The sequence below is a fragment of the Anser anser genome (genome assembly GCF_964211835.1).
Source record: "Anser anser genome assembly, chromosome: 2".
Lineage (NCBI taxonomy): Eukaryota > Metazoa > Chordata > Aves > Anseriformes > Anatidae > Anser > Anser anser.
In genome coordinates this window covers 78,693,503-78,706,233 of record NC_139721.1, presented here as the reverse complement: position 1 = coordinate 78,706,233, position 12,731 = coordinate 78,693,503, and the positions used below count along the sequence as shown (strand labels likewise).

Here is a 12,731-nt window from a genome sequence, read left to right as displayed (position 1 = left end):
GAACATACCCATTAGAACAATCAGAGCAGTCAATACCACCAGCATTGCAAAGCAGCCTGTTGCTACAGCTCTCCACTAGCTTTTGGGTAGGATATCCTTTCAAAGGCAGATCCCTGTGCTATTTTGTCCAACAGAGAAGGCAGCTAAAAACGAACTATGCAAAAAAAAAAAAGCCAGCAACAAAACCCAAACCCACCATAAAGCCAATGGCATAATGACCATTTGCAACTATCAATACGTGCTGTGCTACTGAGAGTAGCACCTATTATTCACAGCAATTTGGAAGAATGCTGAGCACGGCAACCTGATAAGCAAATCAAGTTGTTTTTTTATTGCAAGCTGACTCAGCCAAACTTCTGATACAGACGAAAAACAGTAACACTGCTGCTGGGCCACCTCGTTGTAGACAACTGTCCTAACCCCCTACAGAAAAACGTTCTGCAGTTACCTTCTCGTGGCCCTGTTAGCAGCAACTAAAAACTGTAATCAAAGTTTGCTGATACTTGACCCCAGATTACAGCCAGTCTCTTGCTGTCTCTGAAGGGGTTTTGAACATCCAGGGCTGTAGCCTTACCATCAACATTGCGGATTTGGCATGGGAGCACTGGGCCCTTTCTTACCTGGTAGGCACAGCTGACAGTGCAAGTAGTAAAAAGCAGCTGGTGGAGGAGATCTGAATTTATACAGCCCAGGAAGTAGAGTCAACTGTTCTTCCGTAACTGAATGTAAAGGATAATTAGTTGCAAATCAGTGTGTTGATTTAATTAGCCTGATTAAAAATCAGTTCATTCTGTTTTAGAGGAGCGTAGGACTCTGTTGAGGGCTCACCAAAAATCACGGTGAGGGAGACAGACCAAGGAAAACAAACTGATGGGACAACATCCTTTTATTCTGTACATTTACATACAAAGTTTTTCAGTAGGTACAACAGATGTAACATCATGCAGACATTTAGCTTGTAAGACTGTTTTCAGTACTCAATTTAAGCTTGTGCTATGAGGAAGCACCACCAGACTATTCATGTTCAAAACATACAGTAATACGATTCTTTAAAACTTCATCAGAAACCAAAATGGGGAGGGAACTCTCACCCACTAGACATTACACACTGTTACCCCTTTCCCAAAACGTTTTACACAATACATTTAAAATGAGGTTTGTCATTTTTCTTTAAAAAAAACTTACAGTGGGGGAGATCATCCCACACTTAATAGCGTTGTCTTATGTGCCAGCTACAGGCGCAACTTGACTTGACATTCACAGAGTTCATTTAATGGCACTTCTGCTTCCAATTTGGTGACCTTTAGTGTTTGGCTCCAGGAAGTGGCAACAGTTAAGCAAAATACTTCCATGAAAAAAAAAAACAACAAACAAACAAAAAACACAAAACAAACAAACAAAAAGAAACAGAAAAAAAAGCAGGCTCACCAAAACTGCAAGGTAAATCAGACAACCCTTTCGGAGTTGCCACAAAACACCCCCAAACAGATGACAGCTTTCCCCACTGTCGTTATCTGTTTGCAGTATGTCTGGCAACAAAAGCATTGCAGAAATCTTAAAAGGAAAGAAAACCAGATCAAGCATAATGTCACTTTCACACTTTTGTTTGAAGTAACAAAGAAGGAAGAAAGCCCTTAAATGCTAAACCAAAAGAGAGAAGAAAAATCCACAGATGGACTTAAGAGGTTACCGAAGGTTCACAGAAAAAGACCGACATGGACAGGACCGCTCTGAGGGCTTCCTCTGCTGTGGTGGCCAGAAACGGCCGTCGGAGGAAAGCAGTTCCCGGTGATGGCTACAGAGGAGAGACGATGGAGGAGCCGACGGCCTGGCTGGCGTGCAGAGCACTGTCCTGACGCAGAGCTCGGTGAGCAGCCAGGCATTTAATTTCTGCCCTGCTGCCACACTGAGCTGCCTGTCCCCTCCTCAGAGAGCTCTCCCACACTTAAAAGCTTTTCAGCTGTGCGTGTGTGTGTAGAAACAAAAGAACAAAAACCAAACAGAAGGAAACAGTTGTTCAACTTTTCAGCAAGATAAGCTACCAATTTTGTGTTTTATTGTCATGACAGAGGCGGAGGGCCAGACCAGCACAAGAAGTTGGAGCTCCCCACATTGCAGGAGATCAGTACCTGGTTTCAGACCAAAAAAAAAAAAAAAAGCAGCAAATCGAGTAAATTTCATAAGAAATTATTAAAAAAAAAAAGAAAAAAAGCCAAGTGTTCCTGTCACCTAGTGTGTTTATTATATAAACGTTGATATGTTTAAACAACCATTCTCTTCCCTGGGCCCGCCTGTCGTCAGAGAGCAAACACCAGAATAGGAAACGATAAAGCGCTGTGGACAACAGCACACCGGGACCGCTAGCCGTGCTGGAAGCGGCCAGTTCAGTAGGCTTGTGAATGGGTCACTAGAGCCGTACTGCAGCTTGAGTGCACACGCACAGAGACCTTTTCCTCCTCCGTTAAGACCTGTTCTGCTCCGCCGGTTTTCCTTGTGAACCCTCCTTTTTTCCCCCCAATGTGTGTGGCTTGCCACAAGCATCTGATATCGAAGGCAAAAGGTATTGCACGAATTTGGCACGTGGATACTGCGTGGACTTGAAAGGCCTTGTTTGTTTGTTTTTTTAGGTGAGCACGGATCACGGAAGTCTCAGCACAGAACAGAAAGAGGGAAATGGCCGCTCTCAAGCTGGGCAATAAAACCGAAGTGTAACAAGCAAGCCTAGCAAAGGTGAAAAAACAGTAGGGTAACTTTGGGCAAAATTACCATCAACTGGTCCAGTGTTTCTTACCGGGCTCAGGAAGAACCCAAATGTCCACATCCTCTGTACAAAAATTAGCAGCTTTAGGACAACATCGCTATCCCGAACACGACAGTCTCTGTCGGTTCTGTAGGTCTGCCTGTCCTCCTGTGCTTGGCACCGTCTGAGACGTGCTACATACCTCAGCACCCGCCCAGGAGCATCTCTCTGATTTACTGGGGACTGTAAGAGGACATTGGCAGCCTAACGGAGGATGGAAATTGTTAGGTACAGTAGTTAGTAGACAATATATATATACAGCAAAGGAGCAAGGGGCAGGGCGGGTAGAGGAGGAAAGTGCAAATGAGCGCTTCCCATGCTTGTGAACGAAAGTTTTACATCAAACATAGTGGCAATCATATGGACACGCAATACAACATCGACATCCTGCTGCTCTGTTTGTTCAAATGTCCGCACTACTGAGCAATCACAAATGGATGGCCTGAGTGAAAAAGGAAAAGAGGGAGGGAGAGGAGGGAGGTTAACTACAGTGCAAGAAAGCTGTTCGTTCACAAAGTCCTTGCACTGAACAAGATCCTCACAGTCATCACACGGTGAGAACCGAAAGCCAATGGCCAAAGCAAAGAGTTGGTTTGGGGACTGGAGGAGAGAAGTCAAGTGGCCATTATCAAAGTACCATCTGCACAATACACGAAAAATCGTGTGTTCGTTTTGCTTATCATAGAGTGGGATCGATCCAATTTTACTTTTTTTTTTTTTTTTAGCTGAAAAAAAATATCCTACAAGAGCAGTTGGGGAAGGAGGGAAATACAGGTGAGTTCACCATGTATTCTTGGGTCAGAACCAGAAACCATCTCTAAAAGACCCAAGACGGCCAACAACAAACCTTAAATCGTTATTCACAGGTTATCAATTCATTCCTTTCTGACAGTCACTTAAAAGTTTTGTCCACTTAAATAGGTAACAAAAACTCTGGTTCTAAAAACAGGCAGGGCAATGCCAGGTTGCTCATTTCCCAGGAGAGGGAATCCTAGCTGTGCTGCCTTTGGAAATAAAAAGTACAGACCATAGCCAATGCTCCTTATTTTTTGTCCCTGCTGGTTTATGCTCTTCTCCTGGAGCTGTCAATCACAGATTCTAGACCTCCTGGTAATTAAAGCCACTCTTGACAAAACTAATTTTTGCATCATTGGTCAAATCATTTACATCATCTACATTAGTATTAAACACCAGCAGGAACAGTCTAAAATGTATTAATGGAATCTTAAAATGCATAGGGCTGATTCTCATTGAAAAATCAGCTTGTTTGGGTAGGATTTTCTTCACTGCATTCGATGAGGAAAAGAAAATTAACTTTTAAATGCACATGGGCTATAAAAAGAAACACAACCTGCCTAAAATGCAGTCAGAGTTTGAGTCACAACAGGTTTTGCTTTGATTCTTTTTTTTTTTTTTTTTGGTGTATACAAACACAGCAGGCAACCTGGGCGCTTGGACTTTCTAGACAGGCAGAACAACATTGCACAAGTCTAAATATCAGTCAATTCAACTTTGCGGTGATACCTCCTTCCTTTAAAGAAACACAAAAAGGAAACAAAAAAACACCCCCCCCCATGGTTTCTTTCTTGGAATGGCTGCACCTCTTGTAATAAGATGGCTTCGTTTTTGTGATCTATGAAAGGAAAAGGAAATAAAGTGCTTCTTGAGAACAAATCAAAATAAATATATGTATTTAATGGCAGGAAAAAAAGAGTTCTGAAGGGCTACCTCCAGCCAGGTCTTTTCTCAGATGAGTTATTTTCCCCCATAATTTTTTTCAAGAGCAATCTGCACAACGGTTGACAATTCCTACAAGTCGCTTTAGCAGCAGAGTTGAATCCTCCCAAGAGTGCGTCTGCTCCGTCACTGGTTTGTAAAACCTGTGCAAAACACCTTTGCCCAAAGGTCTGCTCTTCCTGCACAACAGCATCAAATAAAATACAAAAGAAAGAGAAGGTAACACAAAAGGGGAAAAAGAAAAAAAAAAAGGAGAAAATCCACCCAGTTACAGTTACATAGACTTCATCCCGTTGGCAGTGGTGTTCTCAGAGATGCCATCGCTCACAGCCGCCGAGTCGTGGAGGCCCGAGTAGTCCTTGAGTTCAGAGTTTGTCAGGAGCAGGGGCTGCTCCCCCTTCTTGTGCGGCAGGAGGGGCTGCCGGGTGTAGTGCTCCCCGTCCGGGATGTTCTCGGGCAGGTTCTGGTTCTTGCTCTCCGGCAGCAGCAGGATGCAGATGATGCAGATGAGCGTACAGCAGGCGAAGATGACGTGGTGGAGGAAGTAGCCTTTCTGGTTGTGCAGCTCCATGATGGGGGCGGTCAGGCGGCCGAAGCCCGCGCTGGCCAGCACCAGCCCCAGCCCGCCTCCCCTGCAAACACAACGGAGGTGAGAGCCGGGCCCTGCGCTGGAAAAACACCCAAATGCCTTGGGACCCCAGACTATCCTGTTTGGCAAGCGTCTTTGGCACCTGGGCTCTGAAATCTCGGAGGCAAACCTGCTTTTCTCACGGCTTTCATGCTGCGCGATTGCCCCCGGAGGGAGTTGCTTTGCTGTTGTAGATCATCACTGCCCGTGTGCTGCTGTGTGTGTGGAAAATAGCTGCACTCACCCAAGTATCTTTTCACACCCATGTAACTGCACCCACTTAAGGAGAAGTGTCAGGTGTGAATACGTAGACAGCCCTCTAAAATATTCCCATTTCCACGTGTTCTCACATTCAGCAAGGGAAAACCGGATCTTGCTTAGCATCCAGCTTAGACAAGACGCACCAAGAAGCAGTAAGTGTGGAAGTCAATTTTGGCTGCCTGTGAAGTACCTGGCACCAACTGCCAGCAGAGGCATGAGATCAGACTTCACAGACCACTGCCTTGATCTGCTATACCAAACACTGAGCGCTGAAACACTTTCCCTGTAAGACATGTTGAGGCTGGAACCTCCCAACACACTGATGCTGTACCAGCATGCATCATTTTCAGAAAAAAAAAGATAACATAGCTAGTGCTCAGAACAGGAGAACAAGTCAAGAGTTTGAGATTCACTTCTGAGACCTCCTCTTGACTCACTGTAGGAGCTCAGGTAGGTCCCACACTTTGCTCTTGCTTTTCTTGTGTATTTGCATACCACACCAAGGGGCAACTAAAAGGTTAACCCTGGTAAAATGCTTAAGTTGTAAATAGGGAGCTTTATAAAAATATTCTTTATGGCGCAAATGCTTATTCATTAAATGTAACATGCCAGTATATTGGCATCATAAATACAAGCACACCAAAAAAAGAGAGTGAACACACATTAAAGCTTAAAGAAAAAACCAAGTGTGAGTGACCTCTTCCCCCATCCCATCACAGGAATGGAAATGCTTGCACAAGCTGGATCCTGTGCTCTTTCTTGGCAGTGGGTTACGCAAGCAGCCCCCCTCGCAGTGCCTTCCCTTCTCCTCTGATGCCTTTCCAAGCCCTGAGCATGCAGGACTGTCCCACCCGATGACCCCGCAAACAGTGGCAGAGATGTGATTTTGTTAACGATAACCGGGCCTCGCAGAAGACAGCTGCAGAAAGCAAACTGCTTTAAACGAACTGCCTGAGAAACTTTCACCGACTGCTGAGCATACAAGAAATCACCGCACTATGAGCCTGTGACTGACTGATTCTCTCAGCTACCCATCATGTTAAAGCTGATCTTCACTCAATCCTTTTCAAAATACACCATTTCCTACTTGATAAAGTGCAGCAAGTATAATTTTCAAAAAAAAAAAAAACCCACATGCTCTTAGGACACTGAGTGGATCAAAAAATCATTTTTGTACCTTTTAATTCCCTGGACTTGGTAAAGCACCTCTCACAGATAACAGCGATTTCCCCCAATATTGCAAACGCCCTCATTAAAACCTTGCCAGCTTTCCGATGGCAATTTGGAAGCCCAGCTGAATGCACCCCTTGTGCGACTGGCCTCCTTGCAGCTTCATTAATATGCTCACATGAGTGATCAGCAGGACTCGCCCCTTAAGCACAGAAGACTGGCTCATTCACATCAGCGCTTGCTACGGCTAAACTGCATCTCAACAACCGAGGGGGACCCGAGGTGAGTTTTAAAAGCAGCTGTGGAAGGATATCAAAGGAACTGGAAGGAAGCAGGGAAAAGGCAACAACAAAGTCAGCTCTGTCATTACGGGGCAAGCAGCTTCACTTTCAGAGGAGAAAAAGAGTTTTTCCACATCGTGTCAGTAATTAGAGCAGGCGTTACTTTATCCACTGCCCTCAGAACCTGGCAGGAGAAGGACTGAAAATATATGATGGTGTGCCTCCTAGAAGAGTTGTTTTTTTTTTTTTTTTTTTTTAGTATAATGTTTGACTATACTGCAAATACTAGGAGAAAAAAAAAGCTGGAAACACCCAGAAGAGGGAAGCAGTGCTGCCACTAGGGAGCAGACGGAGCTCACGCTGCCTTCGCAGCAGCCACCAGGCAGCTCGGCAGCCGATGCTCTGTCCTGACGGGGCCTGTGTCCAAAATGCTGTCCTCAGAAAGGCCACCCTGAGCTCCGGGGAAGGCTTCCTCTTGCCGACTGCTGCAGTGTCTTTCACAATAGTGACATCCTCTCTGATGTCCTTCACTTGAACCAGGCTGAACCTACGAGGAGGGACTCACCCTTCTCAGTGCTGCTTGGAGCAGAGCAATTTTAATCCTATTTTGGGCTGGCCATTTGTCCACTTTGAGCACACAGGTTGGCACATGGCATGGCTGAGAGTACCACTGAGCCTGAGAACCGCTCGGGTTGGAGGCGGCTTTGGGAGAGGACCTGGTCCATCCCCCTGCACAGAACAGGGTCAGTGCTGACCTCAGGACTGGCTGCTTATTGGGGCTTTGTCCTCTCAGCTCGGCCACTTCTTAAAGTCAGTCCCTGAAACCTCCCCACAGTTTTTCCCTGCCTTTTCCTGTGGGAACTTGTGGACCAGATCTCTTTTCCACTTGTCAGTAACCCAGCACGCAGAGGACAGGGAGGACACCATGCTCTCCTCAGCCCGTTCCTACGTTAGCAGCCGTGCAACCCGCAGTGGCGTTCTCATCAAGATTATTAGAGAAGGATTACTAGAGCCATTTGGAGCTCAAATTCCATGTTTGGAAGACCCTGGTCAGGGAAACCTCAGAGGCAGCCCCAGTTTTCTCTACCTGTCTTTTCCTTTTGGCTCCTCAAGATTCAGCCAAAAGCACAGTAGAGCAGTCTGCAACACCAAGGGGCACCAGAGGTGGTATTTTGGAAAAAAGGTGATGAGGTAGTGGCCACAGCCCACCAGAATGAGAGACACAGACAGCTTAGCCACACCTCAGCCCGAGATGTGTTTACGAACTGTCCTGAGAGCCACCTCCTAATTACAGCCCTGAGGGGATGTTACCAAGAGGTTTTGCAGCGGCAGGACAGACCACAAAACGCTGCAGTGTCATCATCCCTATTTATAAATGGGGACCCTGAGGCACACCCAGCTATTGTCACTCGCCTGGTGTCACCCAGCAGACTTGGGGGAAGCAGAACTTCAGTTCCCAGCCAGGATTTTGTCCCCTTCCCTGTAACAACATCAGCGATTTAAGGAAAAAGCCTGCTAAGTTCACACTGCACATCTGACCCTGCTCAGCAGATTTTCTTCTGGTTGACTCGGCCAACTCCTTATCTCTACGCCTTTCAGAGACAAGCAGAAAATTAAAGAGGCATAAAAAGACCAAACTGACTGACACGCATGTAAGTAAATAGCTGTTAGTGTTTTGGGCCGCTGTACAATCTCCACAACGCTCACACTTTCCCTTCCCTGTAGAAATAATGTTATCTGCAAAACACATTCACTAAGTCAGATAACTTTGAAGAAAAGGCCATAGATCAAGGAGTCTGGCTGCTCATCTGACACTTCTGCTGTAATAGCTTTGCAAAGTTATTGAAAAAAACATGTAATTGGGGGCGGGGAGCAAAAAATATCCTCTTCTCTCTGCTGTCTCTCCCTCCCACCCCTATGGCCTACATTCCTATGAAATTCAATGGGAGTTAGGGTGGACTCCTGAATCGCTGTGGCATTGCTGAAAGCATAATCCAGAACACACAAGCACAGCCCTCGTGCTGTGAAAGATAACAGTGAATAAATAAAATGGTACAAAAACCAGACAACACAGTTTGTGGAAAGCTCTCCAGAGAAGATCAGCCGCCTGGCTTCTGCTGTTGCCCAGCATGTAAGCGCTGCTCTTCACAAAAACTTTGAGCCTCTGGGTGCAAACAGAAAAATGACGAAGAGGTAGAGTGCAAGTCTGTAGTAAAGGCAAAACACACCGGTGCTGTAAGAGATGTGATCGCAGGTCCTCAGAGCACCTATACACACCAGCAGCATTTAAGACTGCATGTTGCAACACCTCCTGTCCACTGAGGCACTCCTATAGCTGCATTAGCTTACCCTGTGGAGGCAGAGAGCAGACTGCAGCCATGTCCTTCTCTGCACACTGATGTTAATTTATCTTCTAATACCAAGCTGTAGGCTCGCATGTACAGCTTGTACAAATCCAACAGGGCAAGCGAATTAACAAAATGGTTCAACTACATGATCTGGTTCAGATGAGTACTTTAGACCATACTTCACGGTGAACAAACGCAATTCACAAGATGACTGGCCTGCCGAAAATCACCATGATGGGATACGAGGTGGCGCCGTCTGAAACAAAGCCCCTCTGTCCTCAGCTAGGCACTTACTTATGCAGACTGTCTTCAGTGACACCAGATTAAGAAGTGGCCCAGAAATTGCCGTGTGGTCTCTAATTATGGGAGATCCCCCACCCCACCCCACCCAATGCATTAAGTTACACAGCCAGTTACCAAGAAAATGAGTTCAATTTATTCTCTGCCCTTTACAAGGGGGGACTCTGATGTCTCACCTTATTACTGTCGGTGTGATTTCAGCACAGAAGAATACGCTGAGACTTCCAACAGCATGCGAAGAAAACATGCCCACAATGGAAAACGCAGTAGAGAATTTGTCTTTGACGCTGTCACTCATACCTGTCAAGACAAGCATGTGCACGAAAAGTGAGAATGAGGCAAAATCGCCAAGAAAGAAAAGAAGAAAACAGGTCTATGTTACTCATTCTACCTAAACAAGAAAATTTGAGTCACTTTTGTAATACTAATTTAAAACTGGTATTTATAAAATTCTTTCCCAAGCACCCAAGACACAAACATACATGAAAAAAATCATAATGTCATGCCCCAAAATGGCAGCGATCTCTGAATTATTTATGCCCAGCCACCGCAAAAAAGGTAAAACACAAGGAAAAAGAAACTGCACATCCTTGGGCAGCCTTTTAGGCACCAGACACTTCCCTCCCACATTTGACAGACAAGCGGAGGCAGGCGGCATTCGTTGAGTTGCCAAACGTCTGGTACAGCTTGGTGGCTTGGGCACTGGCGAGGCTTACAGGACAAGCGGGGAGAGAAATAGAAGTGCTCCCATCTCCCTGATAATTTCCTGCAAACGGTGGGTCTGCAAACTCAGCTGCAAGCTTGGCAGCCTTCACCCAACAGCTCTGTGTGAGCAACGGTGGTGCCAAGGAGGGCGAAGCACCCCGTCAGTCCCTGCCTCCAACAAAAGGCTGCTTGCTCAGTAGTTGCACGGCTGAATGGCAGCAAGGTTTCCGTGAGAGAACGGCATCAATCATGCACGGGGAGAAAACCCAGCATGTCTAAACACAGGTAAAGAAAATAGTCTCCTGGCCGTGACAAGGTGATACCCCTCACTCGACTTCTGCTCGCCGTCTTTTGCAGGCCGGGGAGGGAAATCCTATCCAAGCTCATGTGGTCCCTTCCTGGCCACATGAAGACCACATAGCTCTGCTTGCAGAGACCACTGGGCCCCAGGAGGGGAGCACATCGTGCTGTGGGCAAGCCCTGGAGCTCAACAGCCAGCACCCACCACCATTCCATCGCAGACAGGGATGTGATCGCAGTGCCTTGCGAACCAGGGGTCTGCGAGGCTCCCTGGTGCTTCTTGCAGCACTGACCCCACAGGGACTGGGGAGTGCTGGGCAGAACAGGCCTCAGAAAAGCCAGGCAAGGACGGTCTGTTCAGTCAGGTACAGAAGGGTAGCACTGTTCCCCTGCAGCCTGTCACTGCATTGCTATGACAGTACTTCAGGCTGGGATGTGGTGCCGGGGGAAATACCTTCTAAAACCCCCAAGTCTCCTTCTCACAAGTGACTTTGGTACCTCAGACTGTTATTGAAAACATCACACTGGGAATGTTTCATCTGAGGTATGGGCTTTCTGAGAAAGCACTGCCCCACGTCTAATAACCACCCCTGGTGACCTGTGCACCCTCTCCTCACATGCTGACACAGCCAGGTTCATGCTGCGTGGAGAGGACGCTACATTGAGAGACTGCATACACAAATACACCCCCTTATGAGTGAGGTCCCGAGGCTCAGCATGGAAGTGAGCTTTCTCCCTGCACCCCTCTGTGGCAGCAGCTACACGCTGGGGCCTTTGGCCACGGTTTCGGATCTACCCGCGTTTGCAAACCATACCTGAGTCTGGAAGCTGACTGTATTTTCCAATCACTGTGTCCAAGACCACGGAAGTTAGAGTAAGACAAAAATAAGAAAGAAAGGGAGAGAAAACAAGAACACACTGTCGTTATTTACCCAAAGGAAAAAGGAAAAGGTAATCCCCACATGCCTCCCCCAGCCCCCATGCACTCCTCCTTTCCATGGCATGACTGGCCCGATGCAACGTGCTGTTTGCAGCCAGAGGACTGAATGCTAATGAGACTGTGATAATAAACGCGAAGGCACGGCATTTTTAAGGGACCCAGAATTACCGCTGGGCTTAACACAAAGGCCTCTTTGTTGTTAATGAAGGGGGAGAAGAGAAACTGCCCTCGTCCCGCAGCCCCAAGGGGATGGCCAACAGAGGCTGCGGTCTGAGAGCAAAACTCTCGGCATCGGCATCGTGGTGGCGGTGGGAGACCTCCGCTGCTCCGTGCTGGAGCACTCCTCTCTCTCTCTCTCTCTCTCTCCCCCTCCTTCTCCAATTCTGATTTCATTAGCATAATTTGGGTGTAATTAGCAAAAGTGAAACACGTACGAGGCTGTAACAGACTTCGTACTCAGCAGGGTCACTGCTTCTCTCCAAACATTGTCTAGCTCTTTTGGGGAAGAAGGGGGGGTATGGTCTAGAGTAGGAGGAGACAAGCTGCTCTGAATCTAAAGGCTGCCTTTTTCCCTGCTCTTTTCACGCAGGAATGGGGAAAGGAGAGCAGGGACAGCCCACAGGAACAGGGCATTTGGGGATGTCTATGTGCCAAAATAGCAGAAAACACCTAGGGCCATAGCTGTTTTCAGACTGAGCACCTTTGCTCACAAAACCATCTACATCCATCATGGAAAATGTAGCGATTCTTACCTCCTCACCATTTTGTTGTTGAAAAACTGAAAACGAATTTTAGTGGCTCTGGTGTACTCTCTCTCCACTAAGCAACTAGATGTTTATTACCTCAGCAACCTCAAACAAACATCTGATGTCCTCAAAAAACCAAGATGAATTTATTATAGAGACCCTGATGGACACCACCACCAGAACCTGGAGTTTTGGGACAACGTGCACACGCAGTGTGCACCTGCATGTGAATTGTCACAGACTTTCAAGGGACTGGGCATGAGATGGGGACAGGGGGACTTCTCCCCTTTCAGCTGGCACTGTTGTACATGGTAAACGTGTTCAAAGGAAATGTAAACATCTGTGCCAAGCTGGGAGCAAACACATGCAACTTTGGAGCTTCTTCAGTGTCATGAAAGAGATTCCCTGTTCCCACCTCCCACTTCCGCAAGCAGTGCGTACACTAAAGGTTAACTTCGCAAATACGTTCAGGAAACATGGTCTGTAAATATAGGCAACATTTGCTGGCTCAGGGC

The 12,731-nt window shown here is 46.8% G+C and overlaps 1 protein-coding gene across 2 annotated transcripts in view; it reads right to left on the bottom strand.

Moving 5' to 3' along the window:
• Positions 1 to 868: 868 nt before the first annotated feature.
• The window catches only part of SLC22A23 (solute carrier family 22 member 23), a 97,903-nt gene continuing 86,040 nt past the window's right edge, over positions 869 to 12,731 (bottom strand). For both annotated transcript variants that reach the window (XM_083825314.1, XM_083825315.1), the window contains 3 exons: positions 11,346 to 11,378; positions 9,702 to 9,825; positions 869 to 5,169 (listed from right to left, as the gene is read on the bottom strand). In XM_083825314.1, the coding sequence (XP_083681440.1) occupies positions 4,812 to 5,169; positions 9,702 to 9,825; positions 11,346 to 11,378 (515 nt within the window). In that variant the 3' untranslated portion in view covers positions 869 to 4,811. The remainder of the gene's footprint in view (positions 5,170 to 9,701; positions 9,826 to 11,345; positions 11,379 to 12,731) is intronic.